Genomic DNA, 26990 nt, shown 5'->3' with positions numbered 1-26990 from the left:
ATATTTAATCCTTACCCAAGGATCTCTATTGCTTTTAGAGAGAGGGGAAAGGAGAGAGAGAAACATTGATATCAGAGAGAAACATTGATTGGTTGTGTCGCATGCATGCCCAATATGGGGATTGAACCTACAGCCTTTTGGTTTATAGGATGATGCTCCAACCAACTGAGCCACCCAATCAGGGTCTCATGTAGCTTTTAAATTAATGAAGAAGAAAAACTTAGTAATTGTAAGTTGACAACTGTTACAAAAGAAAAAGTACAATGTATTTTAAGAGATTATAACTCACTAAATCCATGAAAAAGAATTCAGGAGCTAGCAACAAAGTAGCACAAATTGTTAAGTAGGCAGTAGACATCGTGTTCTTCTCCCCTGGAACCCTAAAAATGATCAATATCTGCCACCTGAGCAAGTGCCTGACACCAATATGAAGTCCTGTGTGTCAGGGTCTCTGTCACTACAAGAAGATAAACCCCCAGTTCAAGTGGCTCTAACATTAAGGAAAATGTGTTTTCCATATAATAAAAGTCACAAGGCTCTGTAACCCTTGCATGGTGACAGTATCATTGTATTCCCTGATTTATTCTGTCTTTCTCTTTTCAAACTTTCATGGTGTCAGCAGAGTCGGAAGCCTGACACCTGTTACAATTGCAAGGCAACAGCCCTGTTTCTAAATGTCACCTTCAACACAACAGAAGGCAAATAGGTATTATTTCTGTGTCTTTTTCAAGAATGAAGTTGCTTTAGCAAATTTTCTTTTGAATTGTGTATGTACAAAGAGGCAGAAAAGAAAATCAATGTGATAACATTATCTGCACTATAAAAAGTTGTACTGTTAAAGGAAGCAAATGTTCTCACCCTCATCATTTCAGTGAAGAATGCAAACAAATACTAGATTCATGGCAACTCATACGCTCCAAACTGCTAAAATAACACCCCCAAGACTAAATCCTTCTGTACCTAATAATGTAATACAATCAAATCACAATCAAAATATAATCAAACCAAAATATATTTACAGAACTCTTTGAATCTACTACAGTCTTTTATGAGCACTGTTCTTAACCCTTAAGTGGGGGAGAAGAGATGTATAAAACCAAATGATTTTGTAGGCATAATGCAATAAATAGGCAGAGAACAGGAATCTTCCAAGGGAGATCAGAGGACCAAGAAAAAAAATAAAAATGGAATTGATTGATTGATTGATGATTTAAGCTTGGTTGGGGTGGGAGAGAAAGGTAGAGCAAGAGCGAGAAAGAGGGAAAGATTGATTTATTGGTTGATGGATCGATTGAGGTAAAGGTTTTTAAGCCAGAACCTTGAGAAATGGATAAAATTCAAGTAGAAAATGTTGAGGAAGGCCATGTCAGCTGCAGAAAAGCATAGATATCCTTAGATAATGGGCAACACAATGGATTAATTGGAGAGTGATGATCATAAAAAGAAACACTAGGAAGTAGCCTGAAAAGATAGGTCAAGATGACATAAGAGAAGAATTCAATGCCATATTAATTAGTTTAGGCTTTTTTCCATAGGTTTACAGAGAGAGAGAGTTGCTGAAGGTTTTGAGCTAGGGAGCTACTTAATAAGAATGTATGCTTTAGGAAAAGGCTCACGTACCCAGTGTATAGGAGAGTTTTCTTGAGGAGACAGATTGGAAGTACAGATATTAATTATGAGAAATTGCAGTACATATAAAAGATAATTAGTGCATGAACTAAAGTAATGACAACAGAATACAAAGAGGTATGTGAAGGCCTTTCTTGTAGTGAAGAACTCAGCAATTGTTTGTACATGGAGTGTAGAAGAGAAAATATAAATTTTACTTTAAACAATGGGAAGAATAGAATGTTATTATTACTAAGTATAGCAAAGCAAGGAGGAATGAACAGGGGAATAGAACCTATGAGTTTAATTTAGGATCATTGACAAAGGAACGTCAATAATTATGTTTATAAGAAAAATCTTGGTTCTAAGATGCATTGATCTCCTATCTGAAATCTATGTAACTTTAATAAATATTATTAAATAAAACATACAGTTACATAGTAGAACCTACCCAAAAGTTAATTTTATTTAGTGATATAAAGTCATACTGTACCTGAAAGACTAGTTTGGTTTTGGGAAAAAAATATAAATTGGGTCTTCTGAAATTTAGTGATTTCTCTAAATGTCTATAGGCCCGTGTTATGCAGAAACTCTTTCCATTAATAAACACTAAATTCTTCACCTTAGTGATCTCTTTCAGAAATGTACCCATTAAAATCTGTAATGATATAGACACCTTGGGAAATTGGGCCATGTCTTCCTAGAAGTAGTAGTTGAAGCCTTGGTCATCTGTTGGATCTCTAGGAAAACCTCGAAAAAATATTGTTGGTTCTTTTCCTACAGTGATTTTGTTTTCTAGGGATTTGTGTCCACGTGAACCTTATGTACTCTTGTAGCCTTTGTCATTCCTGTCTTTATGTCAACAACCTATTACTTATCCCCATATGCCATTGTTTCCTCTGGAGACATTTGCATTTTAATAAGTCTCTTTGAATACTCAAGAAGTTTGCAAGACCTAATGGACTAAGATATCTAATGAAATAGTTTTGTTATAATGAGGATTTTTGTCTGAGGGGAGGGAAGCAGGCAAGCATTTCCACCATACTTTATTTAGACTACATCTTCTGACTAGCTCTATGTTCATCATGCCAGCTTAAACTCATAGATAAAACTCATAAAAATCTTCTGGATTTTATGATGCTCTATACTCCAGTGACCCAGTTCAGTGCAGATATTTATAAATTCCTCCACATGTAATAACTATCATTAGAACAGTTTCCAGTTCTAGGAACCTCACTATTTCACAAGAAAAAATTCAAGGTTTTTTTTAAGTTTTTATAAATATTTTCTTACATGTGAAAGCATTAGTTCTGTACTTGGGCTAATCCCTGTTCTGCATGCCAGATATACAAATCAGAAAGGCATTTAATATGCCCTTCGTAGTACCACACCCTAGACATTCTTCTTCCAGACCAACTACCTCCAGTTTCTTTCATAGATTCTCATGAAATTTTCCAGGCCTCTTACCATATCTCCCTTATAACAATATACCCATCACTGTTCACATTCCTCTTACATTGTGTCCCCAGAGTGAACATCACGGTATTCCCGGGATGGCCTGGCAAGTGTGACACAGCGTGCACATTGCCCCCTGCATGTGATGCTGCTCTCTCATTAAAGTTATGTCAGCTTTACTGGCAGTCATCACATTTTCTGCCCATGTTGTATTTGCATTCAAATAAAAACTTTAGTTTTTCTTTATATGTACTAGTGCTTTATTGTATCTCTCTTACTCTTTATTCAGTTAACAATTTTAACCTAAAATCCCAAATTTAACATGACACATGAAAAAACATATATTGCTTTTGCCTCTACCCTATTGCTAGAGAAGATAAAAGAGTACTTGAGTAGAATAGCTCTCTGTCATTAATCTGATTGTACCATAAGCAACCAATAAATCTATCCTTTCAGCTTCTTGTTGTTCTAAGCTTGGCTTTAAGGATATGTTTGCCTTAACATTTTACAAGTCTCATCTGTTTTGGCCTTTCATCTTTCTGTCTTTATTCTTATACCTTTAAACAACATTGTAGATAAACATTATACAATCATTTTATATACAGAAATTACAAAAAAAATATTAGGCTTCCTAGGTTGTGTCCTGACTTTACCAGAGTGGTCTCTGCTGTTGGTATTTTCAACGACCGAGCCCATGAATTGAATAGATTTTCACTGTAAAGAATCTGCAGTGGCAAGATGGGATATAGTAATGAAGTCAAGGAATTCATCAAATTTTTAATTCCCTGGAAAGCGGGATTTGGTGCCAGAACAAATTTAAAGTTTCTAAAGAAGTCATTTGAACTTCTGTCACTGTGAAATATAAACCTGCAATAGGAAACACATCTGAATTCTTGAGCAGTTTCATTTTTTTTTGAACCTGTATATCCTGTTTACCAAATAGCAAGGCATGATTTCTCACTCAAACCTGTGTGGAATAGGTGGTGTCTGTCTTCCCAAGAAACCGTTGTAAGGGGAACTATTTGGGGGGTAATGCCAGGTAAGGTAGATGAAACACTTCAAGGATGGTTTTAACTATCACTTCAAAATAAGACAGTACATTTGGAAAGCGAAGAGAGAAGTCTGATTTGTGTCACTAAGGTTTGAAAGTGGTCTTCACTGTTACGCCGAAAGGACATAGCATTGTTTCTGTAAAAAGAGTCTACGGCCATACTATAGAAAATAAGCAGCAGCAGCAAAAATTCCTTGGCTATGCACTGTCTCACATTGGTCTTTTTAGCTGCTAATCTTCGGTATAATAATCACCAGTGTTCTTGAATCCAGATAGCAATGTGGGTCATGCAGAACTGAGATCTAAATATAATGGGTAAGTAAGCAGGTGATAAGTTTCATACTTAGGAAGATAATATATATTTTCCTGACGTGTTGTATTTGCTTATGATTTTGCATTGCTTAGCTGTAGAGAAACAGTATGCCCTTTATATTATCAGAAATATTGTATCCCTTCCCTCCTTTTCTTCACTTACAACATTATCAAATCAGCTTCAAATCAGATGGAAAACTGCTAAGCATCCAAGACAAACTTTTCTTTCTTATTTATTCTCAATAGCACAAATAATGATGCCACATTTTGAGTGTTGTGGAGGAGAATGTGAGTGTTAGGGGACGTCTTTTGAGTTCCTTCTGTTTATTAGCCATTTTCATTAAGTATCTAGTTTAAGTATTGCCCTATAAGCTAGGTTGTATAGCCTCATGTGGCAGATCAATAACCTGAGGTCTGTAACTACCTGCCTTTCTTCCAGCATGTGGCTGACAAAGGTTGAGCAGTGTATTGCAAAGCCTGTGTTCTTTCTACCATATCATGGTGCCTCTTCCTCTTTGTTCTTGGACACCAATGTGTGGTTGGTGGTGGTAGCAGTGGAAGTATTACTGATGGGGATTTATTTCTGGAATGTTCAAAGTGATTTTGAAATAGTTCTGGGGAGATAAGTAGCAAGAGAAGATTATACACACATTTCAGGGTACCAGCAAGCTTCTCTGTCATCAGCTGCCTTCCCTCAGCACTCCACCATCACGTCTCACAAATTCTGCCCCAGATCTTCTTCCCTGTGACCCTTGTCAATATCCTACACAAGAAAAAAAAAACCATAAAACTCAGGTCAATTATTGTGTTTACATTCTAGAATGGAATATAAATGTGTCATGGTGAATATTCAAAGTTAAACTTCTCTGATGAGTCACATCAATTTAGGTCAACTGCATAATATTCAAAGGAAACTTTAAGCCCTCACAGCTTATTTTTAAGGTGTGCTTCTTGGTGTGTACAGATTCATGTCATTTTGAGGCATAAACACTAAAATCAAAATTTTTAAATTATTTGTCAGCATGCCGTTGAGATGGGGGCAGAAATGACAGCAGCCCCTTTCCCAAGGGTGCACCAACAGCAGTGAAAGGTTGAGTGGAGCGCCCATGAAGTGTGGCTTGCGAAGAAGGTGTGAATCCAGGCCAAAAATATTTAAAGTTAAGGGAACAGATCAGTAAATAGTTGGATTTGACCCAAGATCGTTGAAATATTTTCATTAAACTGCTGCAAGAAGTGCTTTTTAAAATGTAAATTTAGGTTCTGACATTTGCAACCTGTACACAGAGTTTTTAATGAGCAAATAAGGTCACTTGGATGATTCACTGGAGTGTGATTGCTGAAGGCAGAGATGTTGCTATGAGTTGCTTAGTTTATAGAAGCCTTTGAAGCTTGGTTATGTAACACTCTGTTTATTAAACCTGTGCTTTATGCAGCAAATGCGAACAAAGGACTTAATTTAGGACCAGCTAAATGACATATTCTGTTGAGATTTTATATGTAAAGGTTATTTCTTGACTAAAAAAAGTGGAGTATCTGAACTCAGTGTTCTAGTTTTCCAGGTTATAGATGTTTTAATTTAAAAAAATTAAAAATACAACATTTTCTGAAAGGACCTACAACAATGGCTTTGAACAGATGCAAGAATGTTTTTTTCTTGTGTTTCTGTGTGTGTGTGTCTGCTTTACTCTGTGCTACAGTTTAATGATTATGTTTTTATGTGAACAGAGACTGTTAATCCTACTAACAATTTTGTATTTAATATAAGTCCTCCTTTTGTTTTTTTAGCTTCAAAATGATGTACACTCATTGCCTAGGTTAGCCTTCTTTAGTTTCAAGATGAGAGTAATATTTGTAAACATTACCTAGTGGTTGTTCTGACTGTTTTTCATTGTTAAACACTGTTCAACAATCCTGTAATTTAACGGTAATGACAGATGCATACCCCCACCTTCACTGGCGATAAAAAGCTTATGATTTAGTGTCATTTTTCTACCCACAGATTTGAGATGAATCACAAAGAAAAACATTTTGCATGATTAAAATATTTCAACTGCTGTAACACTTTTAGATTGGCTTAATATATATTCATAAAACTGTAGGCAGTAATGAATAATGAGCAAGCCCTTACTACAAACAAATGGTTTTAGTTTTTTGTGGGTTTTTTCTTTTTTTGCTTTGTTTGTTTTCTCTGAATAGCTGAGTGCTGTTGAGTGTTCACTGCTCTGAAATGTTCAACAGCATTTATATTTCTTTGCTTCATAGCCCAGTTGTGCAGTGATGGTCTCCTTTGGTTACAGAAATTCATCTAACAGTAGCTCAGTCAAGATTTCTGTCCTCTATTTCTTGTCCTTCTGTGCAAAAAAATAAATCAGAAACATTATTATGTCTTTGAAAATAGTACATAATCATTTTATAATTGTAGCACGAATGGGGAAAAACATTTGTGCTAATAAGAGCTACCATTTATTACAAACTTACTGTATGCCTGTTACCTCTACTTTACACTCTTTATCTCATTGAGTAAATCTTCTCCTGTCCTATGGAACAGCATTGCAAATGTGGAAGAAAAAAGTCTGCAATGAAATCACTGGCCTAAAAATGTCATATCTAACGTTTCTTTGAAAATAGTCCTTTATTTAACCAGTTCAAAACAGATGGTTTTCTTCCATCTTAAAAAATAAATCTAGTTGTCACTTGGTATCTTAAGCCAGTGTTTTTTTTTTTTTTTTTTAACTACAGAATGCTATTCCTAAAATAAATTTCTAATATTGAAAGTTAAATTACCTTTTCCTTCTGGATCTCAGTAGACATTACCCTTTTTTCCCCAGTAAATATATCTGCCTAACAGAAAGCTGCTTAGATCTTCTGTAAGTGAGAAATTTCATTTTCATCATTTTCTGTTAAGCTGTTCTTACCCAAACCCCACAGGGTCAAGCTGAGTGGTCACGTTTCATTTATTTGTAAAAAGGGCACCTGAATAGCCCCAGAAGATTTCTTAAAATTAAGCCATAATGTAATTATTACTGGCCCACTATAATAATTTAAGAGCTTCCGACACTATGTGGATGCTACAACCAAAAGGAGAGTGTGTTTCTCCAGAGAACAGTGGGAAGAGGAGAGCCACGAACAATGTGTTCTGGAACACAGTGGCTTCAGTATAACCAAGTGTGAGAATCATCTCTAATTCTAATTCTATCAATGTATTTATTGGCCTAATGATGAAAATATATAATTAATCACTATTTTATGTGTGAAATGTATTTGTGTAATTATGATTATTTTTAGTTATATGGTATCAATTGTTGAATCTAGAAAGTATTCTATAGATGCTACCAAGAAAATTATTTAAAGCATTACTTAATTAAGTGCAATCATATTATCTTTTACTGGGAAACAGTAAGTGCCTAATTATTATAGGAACTTTGCTTAAAACAAATTTATTTTTGTAAAAAATTATAAATATTACTGTCATTTTTCCCTATGAGCTCTTTATTATTTAGGGAGGTAGTTAAATTTCACTTTTCTTTTTTTTTATCTTTATTGTATTTTTTCCATTACACTTTAGTCCCCTGATTCCACCCTCCCCCCCAGCAATCACCACACTGTTGTCCATGTCCATGAGTCCTTTTTCCATTTTTCTCAATCCCTCCAGCCCCTATCTTTCTCCCACAACTTCCCTTCCAATGCTCTTCCTTTTTGTTTTTGTTTTTTTCTTAAACTAAGAAACACAAAAGAATAATAAGTTTCACTGGTGGTGGAATGTTTTTCTCTAACTCTGAAACATTTTCATCAGTTTGTTCTCTTATCCCAGTATTTTTATCTCCCTAAGGCTTATATAACTTGTATGGCTACTTGTAGTAACAGTACAGTAATAAGTATTTCTGGTTCTTACATTGCAAACAGAGAAATTTGTTCCCATTACTAGGATTCCATGGGTTTTAGAATAAAACCATCTGATGGTTCAGTTCCATTTGTGTGTGTGGGTTTCAAGTCTTCTCACTAATATTTTCTGTGCCTGTGGGAAAATGTTTACTTTGAATACTTTCCCTCACAATTATCAGTCTAGGTGCACTTATGATAGTTATGGGCTATGTGCACAGAAATGCTTGGGAATGATTGGGACTGAGGTGTGTGTGTGCATGTGCACGTGTGTGTGCACACACACACCTACAAGCTTTGCTTTACAACTGCCAGTACCCTGTTGCTTTACAGGATACTAGCTTAGAGCCTTCTCATTCAGCTTTCAGAAGCATGGACTGAGTCCTATAGTGGTATGATTCCCTACTTGGTCTTAAAAGTTCAAAGAAAAAGAGGAATATACATTAAACTTGATATTCCTAATAACTGTGATTTCAAATAGAAAAAATAAAAGGATGTGTCTACTATCAAGGCTAAAACAATAAGATTTGAGTTTAATTATTTTAATGTTCATACACTGCATTTTTTATCTGGCAGGTAGTGGTAAAGTGGTAGCAAATACTATATCTATGTGTATATCCTAGTCCTGCCAAATTTTATATATATGACGTTGACATTTCATTTTGATACTCTATGTTTAGGTTCAGTCCTCTGCCCAAAAAAAACTGGCCAGTCAAGTTGATATTTCAAGTTGTTAAGTATATGCTTACTTTAGTAAACACATAAGCATTTATACACTTCAATTAAAAATTACATAAAATGAGCCCTGGCTGGCGTAGCTCAGTGGATTGAGCACTGGCTGCAAACCAAAGCATCGCAGGTTCAATTCCCAATCACGGCATATCTCTGGGTTGCAGACCATGTCCCCAGTGGGGGCCACGTGAGAGGCAACCACACACTGATATTTCTCTCTCTCTCTCTTTCTCTTTCTCCCTCCCTTACCCTCTCTAAAAATAAATAAATAAAACCTTCAAAAAATTATATAAAATGTCTGTTTCCAATATTCAAATCAATCAGAATTATTCCTGAGAATTAATTGCTTCAAACTGACATGCATGTGTTTAATGATTGGCACTTCTCCAAACAGAAGGAAAACATATATATATTTTTTTTTATTTAATTAATTTATTTTTAGAGAGGAGAAGGGAGGGAGAAAGAGAGGGAAAGAAATATCAAAATATAGTTGCCTTTCCAGTGTACTCCACCAGGGGCCTGGCCTGCAACCCAGGCATGATCCCTGACTAGGAATTGAACCAGTGACCCTTTGGTTCACAGTCCAGTACTCAATGCACTGAGCCACACCAGCCAGGATATTTTAAAATTTCAAGTTAAAACTTATAGTGAAATGGGATTGTGTCAATTTTTTATTGTTGTTCATTTATAGTTGTCCCACAAATATGAAAATTTAACACCATCAAAAGAGGGAAGAAAACCAAAGCTCTTTTTTATGGCAAAGCATTATCAAAGTATTTCTTAACATTTAGGACAGCATGCATAGAAAAAAACCCAAGGAGGATCATATAATAGGAAAATAATGAAAACCTACACAATAAGTATGACTAATACTAATCTAGGTCATAGGTAGAGGAGAGGAAGGGGTGGGGAAAGACAGGAATTCTCTATAGAAATTGCATTTTAATATTGAAAGACAGAAAATATAATAATAATATTTATAGTATGTTAAAAGTTGATAGTGCTATGGGAAAAAACCAAGACAAGCGAAAGAGAGTGTGGGGAGGTATTTAATTTCCAGTTAGTCTGTTCACACTAGCCCTCTTAATCATTTCAGAAGCTTGAGCAGCAACAACTTAAAATTTAAAAAGGTGTCTAGTCCTCAAATAGTTCAATGTACCATCCAATTAAGCTTTAATGTTAAAGATTTTATGTAAGAGGAAAAGTGTTCAGATTCTAGTGAGAACAAAGACATGGGAGTAAAAAATACAAAAAAAAGTCAGCAAGGAAGAAGAGGTCAAGTTGGTTGAAAAAAGGAAGCTAGAGAATAAATAGATTCACTTTTATATTTTTCATCACTTAAGACAACAGTTTAAATGGTCCAGGGTCTATAATAATAATAACATAAATAGCAGCTAATCATTAGGGAATTTTTTGAGTGCTAGGCCCTGTTTTAAGCATTTGATGTACACTGCCTCAATTAACCCACACAGCTCTCTGACGTAGTGCCTCTGTTTTACCAAAAAGAAGCTGAACCTCTGTGAAGTTCACTAACTTGTTTGGAGGCACACAGCTGATAATTGGCAGAACTGGGATTAGAATGTGGTTGTTGGACCCCAAAGCCCATGGATGCTCCCACCATATTTTACTCTTTTAGGGTGCTTTCTCCTATCCTTGTGTGTCTGCAGGAAGTGTTTCAGGGATGCTTACTTCTCATAATTGTCATTATTTTTCAGACTTTGAAGTTTCCAATTATTTTTCTATTTATACATATTGCATTAGACTCCACTGAAGGCTATACTTGAGTAAGTTTCAGGAAAGGTGCTTCTTTATAGCCTATGTCAAAATTATTTTGAGTTCAAAGCACAGTGTTTGTTTAAAAAGGGTAGTTGAATCTGCATGGTTGAAACTCATTTTGATGACAAAGCATGTGGTTAAAAGTTAAATGAAAACCTGTCATTTTTCATTTTACAGTTCTAAATAATTGCTATTGCTTCATCAAATAATTTAATTTACAAGTTCTTTGGGTAATCTTTAATGACAAGAAAGCAACTATTTTTGAGAAAGATTAGTCTAAACTGTGTGTATAATTTTCCTTTATTATTCTTTCTTGAGTTATTGAGAAACAATGAAATGTTTTTAAAAAATTAAGTTATGTATTCATCTAGGACAAAGAAAAGTTCCTAATTAGGTTAAAATTTTCTGTAAAGAAGTTAGAATATATTTTCTGTTTGCACAGAAAAATATGTAGCACTCAATATTTTGTTATTATCATTCAATTTACTATTTACTGTTGTGTGTCATTAAGCTTGCCTAAGAATAAATTAATAATTTGCATGAAAATGCACTTGAAAAGGCATAGCAATCCAGTAATTAATGCGGTAAATAATGATATTCGATCCCTTAATTCTTTGAGTTTATTTTATTGCTGTTGTGCATTGTATAGTTTTTAAAAATTTACAGCCAAGGAAGTAAACCTGCAGGAATTGGAGTTATTGTTTTTATATCTATTTTATTTTTAAAATAATGTAGTATTAGGGTATTTTTTAAGCTAAAATCAAGGAGTGAAAAAAATTAAATGGACATTTTCCCTTGAAAGTAACATAGTAATGAATGCCACATTGCAATACAATTGTTTTGAAAAATAATTAAAACATCAGAACTCAATTGCAGTAAATTTTTAAGTTATCATATATTCTAGATCACAGAAAGGCGGAAATGCTAAATCTCACATACCCCACCCCCACCTCACACTACCACAGGCACACATTTCTAAAACGTACAGCAACACCTCACAAGTCTTTGGTACTTCTATGTTTGGAAAGAGACCAGAGAGAGCAACTAAATGTAAACTAGGCATAATTTGGCCCTATTTATTTTTAAAAAAGGATGAACACATTTGAAATGCTATACAGTTATAACCCAAAGTTTTGTGGATTGTAATGGCCAATAAATAAAATTCAACGTGTGAAAGATGAAAAAGGAAGGGCTGCAATAGAACGTCGGGACAGCCCTGCGCTGGGTCATTGTTTTTACACTATTGCAAACATAGGGCTCTCCTTGCTTTTCAGCACCTGTTCTTAGTCTACCAGATGTTTATTCCAAGTTCCTTAGAATTTTGTATCTAAAATTTTCTGCCTTTGATATAGATTCTGTCTTCTGCAGTTACTCAGCTCCCAGAAGTTATTGCAATCGTAACATGGGTGGGATGATCAAAGACTCAGATCTAAAAGTGGCATACCAGTTTCCTATACAAAACCGTTTGACCCCCTTTACCCATTCAGCCCACCCCCAACCCCCTGCCAGCCACTGATTTGTTCTCTTTATGATGACCTTGGTTTCTTGTTTTGTTTCTAAATATTTAAATAGTTTTAAATGCTATCCAAATAGATAGAGATCTATTTGATCTTCTTTTGGGAAAAAAATCTCTGTAACAAAATTCCATCATTTTTTCCTACTATATTTTCCCAAATTGAGCAAGGTAAATATTTTGGACCAATATTTTGTATTCACCAGTTTCATATTCAAAGGTTCTCCAATGTACATTTTTTTACCACATTTTAACATGTCTTCAATTGGGATTTATCTTACTATGATCCCAGTGATTGCCATGATAGTATTTTTTTGTTGGAATTAAATATATATAATTTATTTTTAAATCGACTATGTTTTACATCTGAAGACATATGGTGATTAACCAGCTTTTCCATCTTTATGGTCATCGTAGTCACTGGAGAACCTCTTTCATTGTCACTCCTTTTGAAAGCTCAGGGATTGTACCTTATAATTTTTCTTAGCTTCATCAGTGGGAGTGCAGTGAAGTGAGCTTAGTGCAGAATGATATAAATGATAGTACTTCTTACATCAAAATCCTTATACTTTGAACAGACACTTTATCAAGTGGCTGAGCAAACACAGCAGCTTTTGAAGTATTTGAAGAGCCATTGAATTTAAGAGTCTTCATGCCTTCACTGTTCTTTACTCTTATTAGTACAGATCCTCAGAACATGGCTCTTCCTTAGTTCAAATTTAAGGACATAGATCATAAAATCATGCTTAAAACATTTTACCTACTTCAACCTGTTGATAGGTATATCAAATACTTAGGAAGCTCTTGAATTTAAAATAAGAAGAAATCATAATATTTTAAAATGACAGTCAAATGGATAGGGACCTATTGGATCTCCTTTTAAAAAATCTCCTTAAAATAATTCTGTCATTTTATTATTCTTTCCCTACTATATTTTTACAAGGTGAACAAAGAAAATTTTTGCTTCAGTGTTTTGTATTCATTCAATAAAATGACCAAATGAACTTAATGAACAAAAAATCAGACGTGGAACAAATGAAATAAACTTCATAGATATTCAGACTCCATAGAATTCAGTCCTTTAATGCCAGTCTTTTAAATTTCATGAGGTGGATCATTTAAATGAATGTTACTTTATCTGCTTTTCTTCTTTTTTCTTATTTTTGTTATCATGTCATGTTCATTATGGCCTCTTTATTCTTCAATCTCAGCTCTAGAATTAAACAGGAAAAAGAAACTTCACGTGGAAACACTTTGCCTGATTCTCTGCATAAAATAGCTGTCCCCTGTAGAGAGTAGGGTGATCTGATCTATATTTGACTTATGTGTATATTCCAGCTCTTCCACTTTTGTTTCCCCAAATTGAGCACCAGTGTCCTTACCACTGAAAACAGTCAGTTGTACATCCCAAATCTGACTGACATCTATGTCTCTTCATCTGCACTATGAATTTAGCCATATCACTACTATCCATTGACCATTGTTAGACTCCTGGCTGGTTTCCCTTCTATTGTACCCCTGACCTCCAGGTTAACTTTCTTAACTGTCATGGCCTTTATCACAAATTGTCAGTATTGTCATACTTAATTACCAAAATAAATCTTAACTAACTAGCCTGGTCTTTAAAACTCTATATACAGAATGTCAATCCTACCTTCCCTCTTGGCTCTACCTCATATTAAATATAGCTGTCTGCTTTATTTAGATATATATTATGTATGTCTAATTTCTCCTTATAGGCTATAAGTTGCATGTAAACTAAGACCTTATCTAAGTCATATTATTAATCATGCACAGTGCCTTCCTCATACGTTGTTTTATTTAGTAAGTGAATAGAAGAGTAAAGAAAGTGTATTCTACTGGAGTATTAAAAAGTCATTTAATATGAACTCTCTTGATGAATCAAAATTGTCATCCTGAATATCAGTTTCAAAGATGTGTGCAACCTGTTATGAGAAGGCATGCTGCTAGGTGGAGGGAGGTAGCTTTGAGCAAAAGGGCATGTTGAGGTGCCCTGCTAAATATATTCTTTCTCGAATTGAAAACCACATAAAGAAGCTAGTTTAAATAAGTGTAAATTAGCTCCAAGTAATATTTTCAGAGAAATTTTTTGGTGAGATGTTGGAGTTTTAAGGGGTTTGATGCTGTGTGGGCCTCATACCCTGTGCTTGGGCACACACATTATTAAGAGGGAACAAGGGATGCCCGAGTGACGGAACAGGAAAAGAAATCCAGTTGCTCAAATAACCTACTTAAAAATTTGTGTCTTAAGCGTTCCGAAAAGGTAGGGGTTTTTACGATACTTGAATAACATGTGGTACTGATTTTTATGAGTAATTATAAAGCTCTTTCACAATCATTACTTTTAATTATTAGTGTTTAAATTGTTTGTCTTTCTGTGTCTGAGGGCTGCACTTTCTAAAGGGGCCGTTGCACACCCTGGGTCAGCCACACAGTGAGCTGGGCAACTCAGAAAGTGGCCACAGCAGAATTTTCTCTTTAAATTATAGATCAGAGAAATAGATCTAAAATGATGTTTTCAAACTTGCATTATGGGTTTTGTAAGCTTTTCCTTTATGACTACAAATTATATATATTGAGTGAATAGATTCTAACCATTTTTAAGTATGATGATCCCTTTCAATGTCAAAAAGAAATTGGATCCTTATATAATAATGGTTCTGAAAGAACAATTTCTCAGTCTTTAAGAAACTATATAGATACAAACTTACCTTAAATTTGGTGACTTTTTAAATGGATCTACATTTTAATAAAAAATGCACATTATTTGAAGTATAGTATCAAATGTGTATAATCACAATGCCTAATGCTCACATAGATTCTCAGTCCCTTATAAGAACACAGTCACTCATTTGGTGAAATCCTTATAATGCACGGATACCAGTGTTTTTTATCCCACAGATTGTGGTCCACTGCTTTTGATGATACATACACTTGCTTTCTTCGGACACTGTGTTGTTAACCAGTAATGGTTTTGTTTTGCTTTTTGAAAATTTATACAAGTGTTTAGTTAACTAGGATGAAGAACAAAAGTTAAATGTTTGTTTTAACAGTTCCTTTAATTCCACAATGTTTCATTTATTTACTATGTCTCCAATTATTTTCACAACCCATATTTTACCATGAAATAGATTGGTGTATTCCAATTATTTCCAGTTTTATTTAGTGACTTTAGAATGTGCCTGTGCCCAGTAGTCATCCTTTGAATCTCAATCTTTCTCTCTGTCTCTCTGTTTGACTGTGTGTGTGCTCCTTTCTCTTTTAAACACACTAATATGTTATCAGTTTGAATTTGAATTAGAACTGGCTGACCTGGATTGACTAAAATGGAGCCACCACCTCCAGCAAAGTTCCTATAAGTGACTCCATCCAGATTTCCTACCCAGATAGGGTTCCCTAAATGTGAAAATGATGGCCATTGTTTACTACCTATATGTACTTTTAATGTGATAATGTTTGCTGTAATAACAATAGGCAAACACTTCTGAGATTAAAGATTTTTATACCAGGAAAAGAAAACACAAAATGCTTAAACCTGTCTGTATGCCTCCTTAGGCTAAAGAAATTTAAGATTTCTCATCATGGACGAACCTGGAAATGCGATGCTAAGTGAAATAAGCCTGTCCAAGAAAGACAAGTACCATATGATTTCATTTGTATGTGGAAGCTAATGAGGAAAGGGAACCAACCAACAAAATAGAAACTGACTCATAGATGCAGAGAACAGACTAAGAGCTGTCAGAGGCAAGAGGGGTTGGAAACTGGGTGAAAAAGGTGAAGGGATTAACCAAAAACAAAATAAAACAAACAAACAAAAACTTGACCACGGACAACAGTATGGTGATTACCAGAGGGAAGATGGTTGAGGGGAGGTAGAAGAAGGTAAGGGATGAGGGAATGGTGATGGCAGACCTGACTTTGGATGTGACCACACAACACAATATACAGGTGATGGATTATAGTATTGTACACGTGAAACCTATATAATTTTATTAACCAGTGTCACCCCAATAAATTCAATTAAAAAAGAAATTTAAGATTTCTAAGTATTGGTGTATATTTTCTTATGGAGTATTGTATTAAGGGTCACATCTAGATATTCTAGGCATAACAAATTTGAACATAGTAACTATAACTTTTCTTTTGTTGTAAATAGGGTAATGCTAACATGTCTAATAACTCGGTGAAGAATCAGGTGTTAAATTCTAGTAAGATCACATGATTGCAACATAAATCCTGTGGCTTGATGGATAGCAGGTTGGCATGATCTTGTGTGTGAATAGCAGTGTGCTGCCAGGAACCACAGGGAGAAGTAAGCCTGCTCGGCCTCCTCTCTTCAGACCACGTGTGGATTCTTGGTTCACTTCTGTGTTCCTCACTTTAATAATCGGGATCTAGAAAACTGGAATGGCTTCAGAGATGAGGAAGCGGCAAAACACCACATCAAGTGAGGGATGATCAAAGGTTCTGAGATTGTACTTAATATGTAGTTACTAATGTAGATAGGTAGATGATAGATTTAAGACATATGGAGATAACATAACTATTATTTAATATTTCAATAGGTACTGTATTTTGAACTTATCTGTTATGGATTTTCTGGGTAGATATATGGTGGAGAATTTCTAACAAACAGAATGAGTTGCATTAAGAGAGATGTCGATTCTTCGTTAAAGGTACATTCAGTCCAGGGTAGATGGTCAGGAAATGAGCTGTAACAGAAAGATACAAGAGTCCCATCGGGGTGTGGACTGGGTCACATGTGGAGCCCCTTTTAAACAGGAGAATCTCTGGAGTCTTACAAGATGGAGTGTTTAATACAAATTATGATTCCATAGTTTGTAGAATATTCACTTCTAAGTTGCTGTCTGAGAACATATTTTACAATGTCTCACTCAACTCCTGCGCCGGTCTGATTCCTTAAATACTGTACATTCAAGATTGTGCTAGATTCAGACGCACCGGAATATGGAGGACACCAGAGACTGGACCACAAGACCGATTTCTTTTCTGAGGCTTTTGGACATAATGGGCTTCCCAATTCTCTGTTGGTAAGTAAGGTTTTTAAGATATTTTCATTGCATTTAAATTTAATCTTTTATTTTTAAAGTAATGTTTTTGTCAAAAGAAATAATTTCTCAACATGTAAGCAACATGCAAAAATGTGGGGTCAGGTGAGTGGGAAATGATGGCTTTGCTGAAAACCCAGATGCCGTGTGTGGTCTTCAACTCAACTGGGTTTTAGAAAACATGGTGAGGGACATTTGGTGGACATTTGAGGAAGCTTGAATTCAATAGGATTAAAAATTATTTCTCAAGAAATAACAGGGAAGCATCTTTAAAGTTTTCTTTCCATCATGAACATTTCTATTTTTAATGCCACAGTATACTTCCCTGTGTTCATGCCTCCTCTGTAATATTTTACATGAAGCAGATTTCTACATTATTGACTGTCTAATGAAGTTTAATTTTAAACATTTGAAAAGAATCAATAAAACATTTTTTTTCTTTGACTGATCTCTTTCTAGTTATAAAATTCTCTAGTTCCCTCATATTACTGAGGAAGGCATTAAATTATATAACTAATTTTTACTTTGTGTTCTCAACACAAATGAAGGAATATTGCTTTAAACTACTAGGTTTAGGTTCTTTCTAAAATATGGAATTTAGGAGTTCTTCACATCTGAAAGAATTCTTCATTTGTTCTATTGGCCAGACGGGAAGCTCAAGTCCACGTCCGCCTCCTGTGTGTCTTTGCTCGTCCTCAGCAGTGTGTTCCCACTTCTCCACCTCTCGTCCTCCCCGCCTCAGTCCGTGTCTCGGGCTTGCGCTTTGTTCCCCGGGAGGTCTTGGATTAAAATTTGTTTCATTTTCATGAGGCCAAGATATATCTAACAAATGTATTAATAGCTTTATTATAGCTGTTAAATTCTTTCATTTTTTTTCAAAAGTTGGGGTATAAGTCAAGCAGGAGAATCTGTGCGGGACCCCTGTCATCCTCACTTTTCAACTCTATTCCCACCTCTTCAAGTGGTGCCAGCACCTCTCTGTAAACCTCCATGTTGTATACGGAGTGGACGTTCCGAAGGCAGTGGCATAAAATAAATGCAAAGAGCAAGATTAAGTTGTTAATTATAGGTGTTGAAGAAAGTGCAGTGGCCACAGGAGACTTGGTGTTACTCTCAGTGTATGTGTGCATGTGGGGGTTATTAATGGCAATGTTGATTCATCTTTAGATATAAATGTAGATACCTAATCATTTTTAAGAGAGAGGGTGCAAAAGTGCTATCAGAATCTTTCTTCAAAGAATGATTGCTGTAGTTTGTCAAAACGTTCAGTTTTACCACGTAAACTAAGATTGACAAAGTAGTTTCTGAAATGAATAAGAGAATTATATTAAAGCTCTGAAATTACCAAAGAGTTAGAGGCATCAGGGAGAAGTAGCAACTGATTGTGATAAAGCTGAACTTGAACCAGTTAAAACCAGACAGGAAAGAGAAACATTCAGACAGCAAAATTTCATATAATAAAATTTTTATTCTAGTGAAAACACTAGAGAATGTCATGTAGAGAACATAGAATCAAGCCACCCCAGCTGCCATTTGCTAGCTATGAGAATTGAATATTTAACCTTCTTTTTTGCCTCAGTTTTCCTCAATTGTATATTGAGGATAGTAGTAGTATATCCTCCTTACAGCAAGAGGTTCTTAGGAACCATAAATTCCTCAGTACAGCCAAGCTTTTTGAAAACTGCAAAATGCTATTGCATCTGTATTTGAAAGTTACTATTATTTTTAGATATAATTTTTTTAGGTATATTAAGCACACTACTATAACTAGGTGTTTTGAAGGCATGGAACTAAGAAGCTTCCTCAACTTTGGGGAAAATAATCTTAAATAAGGGCTCCCACCCTTTGGGGATGGGCACCAACTATCTCGGCATCCTTTCATTTTTGCAAGAGCAAACATATTCTGTCATAATTAAAACAACCAACTAACCAGTGACAGGAGCAGCCAGGAGATTACTTTTCAAGCACTAATTGCATTGATCTTGCAAGTATGAAATGTGCATTTTTAAATTAGCAGGTGGAATGGAAAATACACATAAATCTCGATAACAGGCTGAGAAATACAGCATTGCAAACACCTGAGAAATAGCGTAGAGAGAGTTTAACCACTGCCTCACTGCCTGTGATAGAGTTTTGACCAAACGTGGTCAAAAAGGTAAGATGAGCTGTGTCTTCCGGCAGCAACAGTGTGTTGTTTTCAGCAACTACAGGTGCTTCAGGATTACTCATTTAAATAAGTCTTTAGGCTCCAGATGAAGTGATCACAGGTTTGAAGGTAAGAATAAGGGAGCACAAATAGACCAGAATATCCATTAAAACATGCCTTCTCTCCACACTTATCTTCGAAGAGCCAGAGAAAAAAATGCATTAAAAAACATACTGGTTACAAGAATGCCTCATTGTAATGAAACTCTTTATTAAACTTATCCGGATGTGCTGGGATCCAATCCAGTTTCTTGAACATGACAAGAAGTGCTTATAGGTCTTATTTCATCACCAATGAGAGATCACTTCTACCTCCCACATGCCTAGAAAATTGGGGGAAGGGGGACAAAAATATAACTTGGTGCTTGTTCTTGAAAGTTCTGTCCAACAGAAATGGTGCACAGCATTAGCTAAAGTTCAATTTTTAAGCTCAGTAATCTAAGGGATCTGCTGAATAGTGTCAAATCTATTTTCAAAGAGCAGCGAAATATAGTCCAAAGGGATGTTGAAGTAGCTGTATGCTCTGCCTCGCCAGAAGGCACCACATGCGTGCGCTTCGGGAACTGAAGCCGGAGGAGGATTAACTGCTTGCACACTCCGTCGAGCTGTGTTTGTGGAGGTTAGAGCATCTCACAAATGCCAGGCAAGAGGCAACAGGACAGAACGTCTCCATTCTGCTTTCCTGGCCATTTTTGGAAAGTCCACTTTAGCACAACCATTTCTTTCTATTTTGGTTCTTAATACAGGAACTTACGTGTTAACCTATTTAATAATCAGGGCACTGGAGAATGGGGTGGTGGGGGTGGGCTTTCTGTCTCTTCTCTGGTTCATAAATTCAAATTTCATGGCACCAATGGGAAAACAGAGATCATTGGACCTGAAATGAAATGAATTAGATTCCTTTACAGTGACTCGATCAGCCTGGATGGTGAAGAGTGAATAAAGCAATAGTTTCAGCATTTACTGTTTTACCACTTGAGCTCCTTGTCATTAAGAAGTGAATCTGTGTATGGCTGCCCTCCCTTGACCAGAGGTGATAATGTTCCAAGACCCCCAATGGGTGCCTGAAGCCACAGATAGTGCTGGACACTGTATGCTGTTTTTTTTTTTTTTTCTGTGCATGCAGGCCTATGGTAAAGTTTAATTCATGAATTAGGTTCAGTGAGAAAGAACAACTATTTACGATAAAATAGAACAATTACAACAATGTACTGTAATAGAAGCTATGTGAGTGTGGTCTCTCTCAAAGTGTCTTTGTGCACTGCAATCACCTTCTCACTGAGAGTAAGCATCGTACTGCCCTTTGGCCTCTCCTAGTTACCAGCAGCACTGCACTGTGCAGGGGCCATGAGTAGAAAAAATGAGGGTTACTTGAACACAAGCACAGTGACACTGTGACAGTCGTGTAGTGACTGATATAGCTAAGTGACTGACAGGTGGGCCGTGTATGCAGCGTGCAGGTACTTGACAAAGGGGCGACTCAGATCCAGGTGAGACGGAGAGGGAGGGTGGGGGATGTTGTCACACTGCTCAGAGTGGCCTTCAGCCTAAAACTGTTTATTCTGGAATTTCCTATGTAATACTTTCAGACCACGGTTGACTGCTGGTAACTGAAACCTCAGAAAGCAAAATCGTGGATAAGGGCTCACTGCTGTACTCCCATTCTAAACGTAGGGGTTTAAAAGTAGACTTTTTGTTTAAATATGGTAGTTGTCATAGCCATATCTTCTTTATTATCCCTCAGCTGTTAAGTATTGAAAATACAACTTACAGTTAAGAAATGTCTTTTACTCTATCCAAAATTATGAAAATGTTTATTTTGCAAACAAAAAAATTAAACTTCTTAAAGTTGACTCTTTAATATTTCTAACTTTGATAAGATACTATATAATTTCTATATAGAAATAGTTATGGTATCACTTTTCTGTTAACCCTAATGCAAAACAGTGAATTAGAATAAGATTTTTTTCTTAGAGCATATTTTATTAACTTAAAGCATGTTCATGAAAATTAAAATTATATGTCTCACTTGTATTTTTCAAAATTATTTGTAACTTCTAGTAACCAATGGATGTATGTAGACTACTAAGGATCATTGAGTGATATCCTCACCCTTCAGTTATGGGCTATTGATAAACTTAACAATTTCTAAGAAAACTTTAACATTAGCTTTTAAGTATATTTTACTTAAAATTATTTTTAAATATTGCTTTTAAATTCATCACACCTGTTTTCAAAAATTGTGTAAATAATTTTAGCAACTTATTTATGATCCTAGAAGAAAATAATACCTTTCCTGGATGACATTGCACTACATCACTGTGTGATCAGTTATGTTTTTTAGTCTTACCGATGGTTGGCGTGGTGGTGAAGTCATCAAAGCAGTCAAAGTAACTAGGTAGATTAGTGTGCATTTTGACTCTCTTAATAAATGAATTGGATTATAATGTGGCGCTCTGATTTCTTGTGAGGAGTGGACTGTGAATATAGCTTGACAAAATGAAATTCATGGCCATGTATTACATTGTCTTATATGTTCTTAAGGTGGCCCTAGCCTCAAAATGCTTTGGGCTTAGTGGCTAATAAATGAGCTTAGTAAATTTGTGTATCAGCATGTGTTATCTGCACTGCTTAGGAAATGATTTTTATATGCATACACTTAGATATAAATAGTTCATACTTAAATGTACTTAAACATTTATGTTTAAATCTTAAATTGTGTTCATATTTTTCTATTGCTGTGAATCAAAACTAATTTTAGAATTAAATTTTCAAATGAGAGTTACAGAGCCAAAACATAGCACTAAATTATAGAATCCCTACACTGTTCCTGTGTCTAGCTCTCTCACCATAAGGCTTAGCTCTGGTTATCTCACGTCCTTTAGCATAATTGCTGATCATTTCCTAACCATTAAGAACACTGATTTTCAAACTCAGAACCCTAATAAGGAATGTTGCCTATACTGCAAGGGCCCTGGAGCAACATAAACACAGTCTGGTAATTAACACTGCCGTGGAAAAAAGTGCTGTAATTACACAATATTCCCATTAATGATATTATACAATTATCAAATGAAGGCTTCTGAGCAGATAGTAATAAGAGGCCTTTAAGTGTGACTGGAATTGACATCATAAAGCTCCTTAAATGAAATGACTGACATCATTTAATGAGAGTTCTTGGAGCACTTTTTTTTAAAGCCATTAAGTGCCAAAATCAGAAAATCTCGATGCATATATTGTGAACCTTGAACTTCTTAGGTCATCCCTTTGTTTTACTTTTAAATTTGGGCTAGCTAAAATACCAAAAGATCACAGAGTAAGATTGTTTCTAAAGTATCAGTTTATAGTTACCATTTAATATTATTAAAGAAATCAGAATGAGATTATAAATCAAACAGATACCAAAACTGCAAGGATCCAAATAGGAGCTTGGTGTGACTTGTCCTGATACGATGCTCGTTGCTCGCTGTGCCCCTGAGCAGGAACTTGTTATTATTTGTCCTGGGCCCCATGTGAGTGTTTCATTGCCTCTTTCTCAGAGTCCTTCTGTCTGCATATCGGACCATATAACATCAGAGAAATGTTTTAATGTAAAAGGAACTAATTATTTTGTCCAGTTCTGATGCTATTGAGAAGTTTAGGTTGGTCTTCAGTTTTAGAGTGCTCATAAGAGAACAATTCAGAACCATTCTGATTATAACCTGCTGTCCCACTAATTAGTTATATACCTACTTACTATGATCCCACAAAGTCAACACAGAGCAGAGTAAGTATGTGGCAAATTCCTTTGAAAGGCCAGGACACGGTCTTCTGATTCATGCCTGCTTTGATAAGACTTAGGAGGGAACTGGTTTAATTGGACTATTGGTTTCTTTTCTCTCCCCTCCTTTGCTTTGCTCTGCATTGCCTTAATGTGGAGCTTGATTATGGAAAGATGCCATTCTTTGAACTGGATCTGTCTGGATCGTTGGTAGGAGTCCTCCTTTGCTTTATGAGTATCCCCAGCTTCCTTTCGTCACTAAGAGAAAATATTGAATAGAAGGGATTACATTAGCAATTAAGTTGTGATGTAATTTAAAAGCTATAGGACATCAAAACAATGTATAAGTTATAGGGAAAGAGATTGTGCGTGCTTTCTCCTCATTTAATGATTGCAAGGCTACAATGTTGATCTTTTGGAAGTACTGGATTGCAGATCAGACTGTGAGACATTGAGCTACCCAGTGACTTGGCATTTATGAAATTTTTCTCAGCTGCTGTTGATCATTTCCTAAACTGTTATTTTTAATTGAATATGAGGAAAACTATTCCCTAGTTATTAAATTCATATTATAAATTTCTCAAAATGCCATCATTTTAAAACTGCTTTCATCTTTAATGATCAAAACTAACCAGCTATATTGGTTTATTAGATTCTTTAAAAGAGCTTTAAGTGTTCTTTTTTAGTTAATCTTTATTGTATTTTTTCCATTACCATTTAAGTGTTCTTTATTACAGAACACTTAAGGGAAAACATCGTGTTCTTTTGCAGATCTGAGATGCATGAGACATACAGTTGTCTCATTCAGTGCACATGCTGATTTCACTATTGTTTATCTCTTTATTCTTTACTTATTTTTTCATTCATTCATCCTGATCACCTGCTTTGTCATTTGGCACCTGCTAAGAGGAATATGAAAACATGTGGCTTCTGCCCTTGTAAAGTTCAGAGTCTAGTGGGATTGATAGTAAACTTGAAAAAAATCACAAATTGTGTTCAGAAAGAAACAAAGATGGTGCTGTGATAGAAAACGAAATGGGAAAACTGCTGTATCTCATGTTATCAAGAAACACCTGTCCATGGAGCTGGGGTATTTCAAGATGCAGGAGATAAGGAAATAGCACAGTTAGGGGTGTTCTGAGCACTGGGCACTGCACAGCAGAGACCTGGAGGAAGGGCAGGGTGTGACCTGGGAGTGGAGCTGGTAAGGAAGGGGAGGGAGACCAGTGGTCCTGAGCCTTGATGAGGGACGTACTCACGCAAAAAGGAGCTGTGTCAGGACTCTGCTGAGCATGGAAAGGATGCGTATTATATTTTAAAAGCTGTGGTAAACATTTTGATTGTCTTAAATTGGTAAGGGGCCTAATAATCACTTAGGATTCCTTATATTAATTTTAAGTTTTTATCCCTAAAATGATAGGATAAAATAAAAAACAAGATGATAACTATCTTGTGTTAATCAATGTTTTGTATATTACTTTTCTTCACCTAAATAGACTAACATTGTGACCTGTAGGACAGGCTTCCTGTACCACTTCACGGTGTCTGGGGAATATTCTTTTTGTAAAGCCTGTGGTGCCCTCTAGTGGTAATTATTTTAAATGAGTCTCACAGTGATGCCAAAACTGTTGGAAAGGTGAAATCGTCTCTCCTCCAAGATGGTAGAATTGTCAAGATAGCTAAACTTTAAGCAAATGTGAGAGGGAATCATATCCCTTTGCTTAATGACATCACTTTAAGTATTTCTTTTAATTGCACTGATATGATTGTGTTGATTTAGGTGTACATTCCAAGCCGTGTGGCCCTCATCCTTCACAACGTGGATCTGCCCAACTGAAGAGACTGGATTTCAGCCCTCCCAGGAAAAGACGTCTGTTTTGTTTTCCTCTTCTCACTGTCACATAACGTATGATGTGTAAGCTTTTCAGAATACAGTGTCTGGCCAAAGCGTCAGATGTCTCAAATTTGGTATTGACTTATGCAAATGACTGTCAAACCTTTCTTTAAGAAGTAGAGAATATTTCTGAAATTTCAGGGATCTTAGACTATATTTTCTTGATATCTAAGCAGCTATAATTCGCAAATGAAGTTATATATATGTATGTATGTATATATAATATACATATATATATATATGCTTTAAACAGATGAAGTTATATATATGTAGTCTTTAAACAAAGTTACTTTCCTGGCCAATTATTTGATGCTTTTAAATTGAAATTTGAATCATGTGTCATATATGATTATTTCTGTTGAATGCATCCAGTATTTTTTAAGATGGGTAGTTGGTGGCTTTATTTGTTCTAGTATCTCTTGGTCTAACTAGGGAGGTACCAAGATTGTTATTATGTTTTTTCAAACTATCCTCAGAATAATGTAATAAATATGTAATAATGATGTAAAATTAAGAACTGTATTCAGTATTATAGATAATATAAAAGTCATCATCTATGAACTCATCCATGCATCATTTTGCATAAGTTCTTTCTACTTTGTGATCTCTTGTTCACTTAGTGTCTTGGTAGATTCCGATATCTTAGTCTTTTTCTGAAGGCACATAACATTTCAGAAAATGTCTTTTCCTTTCAATAAATTTAAAAAAATGACTGAATAATTGAAAATTGCCTTTGCTGGTGTTTCTTTTGCTGCACAATTATGGAGATTGATTTAGAATGAGTATTAAAATGCCTACCTCAATCCGATGCCTTCCCCACATACATGCACGTGTGCACAATGGACTGGGCATGCAGATTAATAATATTTCCTTCTTCAGGTACTATTCTGTAACTTTAAATTATATTAACTAGCCCTGGCTGGCATAGCTCAGTGGATTGAGCGCCGGCTGCGAACCAAAGCATCACAGGTTCAATTCCCAGTCAGGGCACATGCCTGGGTTGCAGGCCACGTCCCCAGGAACCGCACATTGATGTTTCTCTCTCTCTCTCCTTCTCCCTCCGTTCCCCTCTCTAAAAATAAATAAATAAAATCTTTTTAAAAATTATATTAACTAACTCAGATATCTAAGCTGCTTTCCAGCTATAAACCTGAGCATTTTTAGAAGCTGAACTATGTCAACTCAGTGGGATGCGCAATCATGAAATTACGCCTCAAGTTATGAAATACGAGACCACAGGTCTAAAATCATTGCCAAGTAATTCATTCAGAACTAAGAAATTATAACGCACTTAAAAGACATAAAACATCTGTCACTTTTTTTAAAGATCTGATTTTTTCTTTCCATTAATATTGACTGCTTTTTGTTTGTTAGTTTTTAGCCCTCTTACTCATGGATAATAAGGATCACTAGAAGACTTCCTATTTAAAAACTGGTTCAGAGCCCTGGCTGGTGCAGCTCAGTGGATTGCGCGCGGGCTGTGAACCAAAGCGTTGCAGGTTCGATTCCCAGTCAGGGTACATGCCTGGGTTGCAGGCCATGACCCCCAGCAACCGTACATTGATGTTTCTCTCTCTCTCTCTTTCTCCCTCCCTTCCCTCTCTAAAAATAAATAAATAAAATATTTTAAAAAAATGTTTCAGTAATAGAAGAGATTGGCAAAGGCTTTCAGAGCTAAACCTATATGTCAACCATCTTGCTTATAACTTTTTTCA

General features: G+C 35.6%; 1 protein-coding gene across 1 annotated transcript in view; it reads left to right on the top strand.

The window, feature by feature from the left end:
- The window catches only part of GBE1 (1,4-alpha-glucan branching enzyme 1), a 266291-nt gene extending 240296 nt beyond the window's left edge, over positions 1 to 25995 (top strand). The window contains exons 15-17 of the mRNA XM_036017948.1: positions 17281 to 17398; positions 25162 to 25470; positions 25504 to 25995. Coding sequence (XP_035873841.1) covers positions 17281 to 17398; positions 25162 to 25218 — 175 coding nt within the window. The 3' untranslated portion in view covers positions 25219 to 25470; positions 25504 to 25995. The remainder of the gene's footprint in view (positions 1 to 17280; positions 17399 to 25161; positions 25471 to 25503) is intronic.
- The last annotated feature ends 995 nt before the right edge of the window (positions 25996 to 26990 follow it).

This window comes from Phyllostomus discolor, chromosome 2, assembly GCF_004126475.2.
Source record: "Phyllostomus discolor isolate MPI-MPIP mPhyDis1 chromosome 2, mPhyDis1.pri.v3, whole genome shotgun sequence".
Lineage (NCBI taxonomy): Eukaryota > Metazoa > Chordata > Mammalia > Chiroptera > Phyllostomidae > Phyllostomus > Phyllostomus discolor.
Note: the sequence above shows the minus strand (reverse complement) of the source record. Positions and strands in the feature narration are given on the sequence as shown.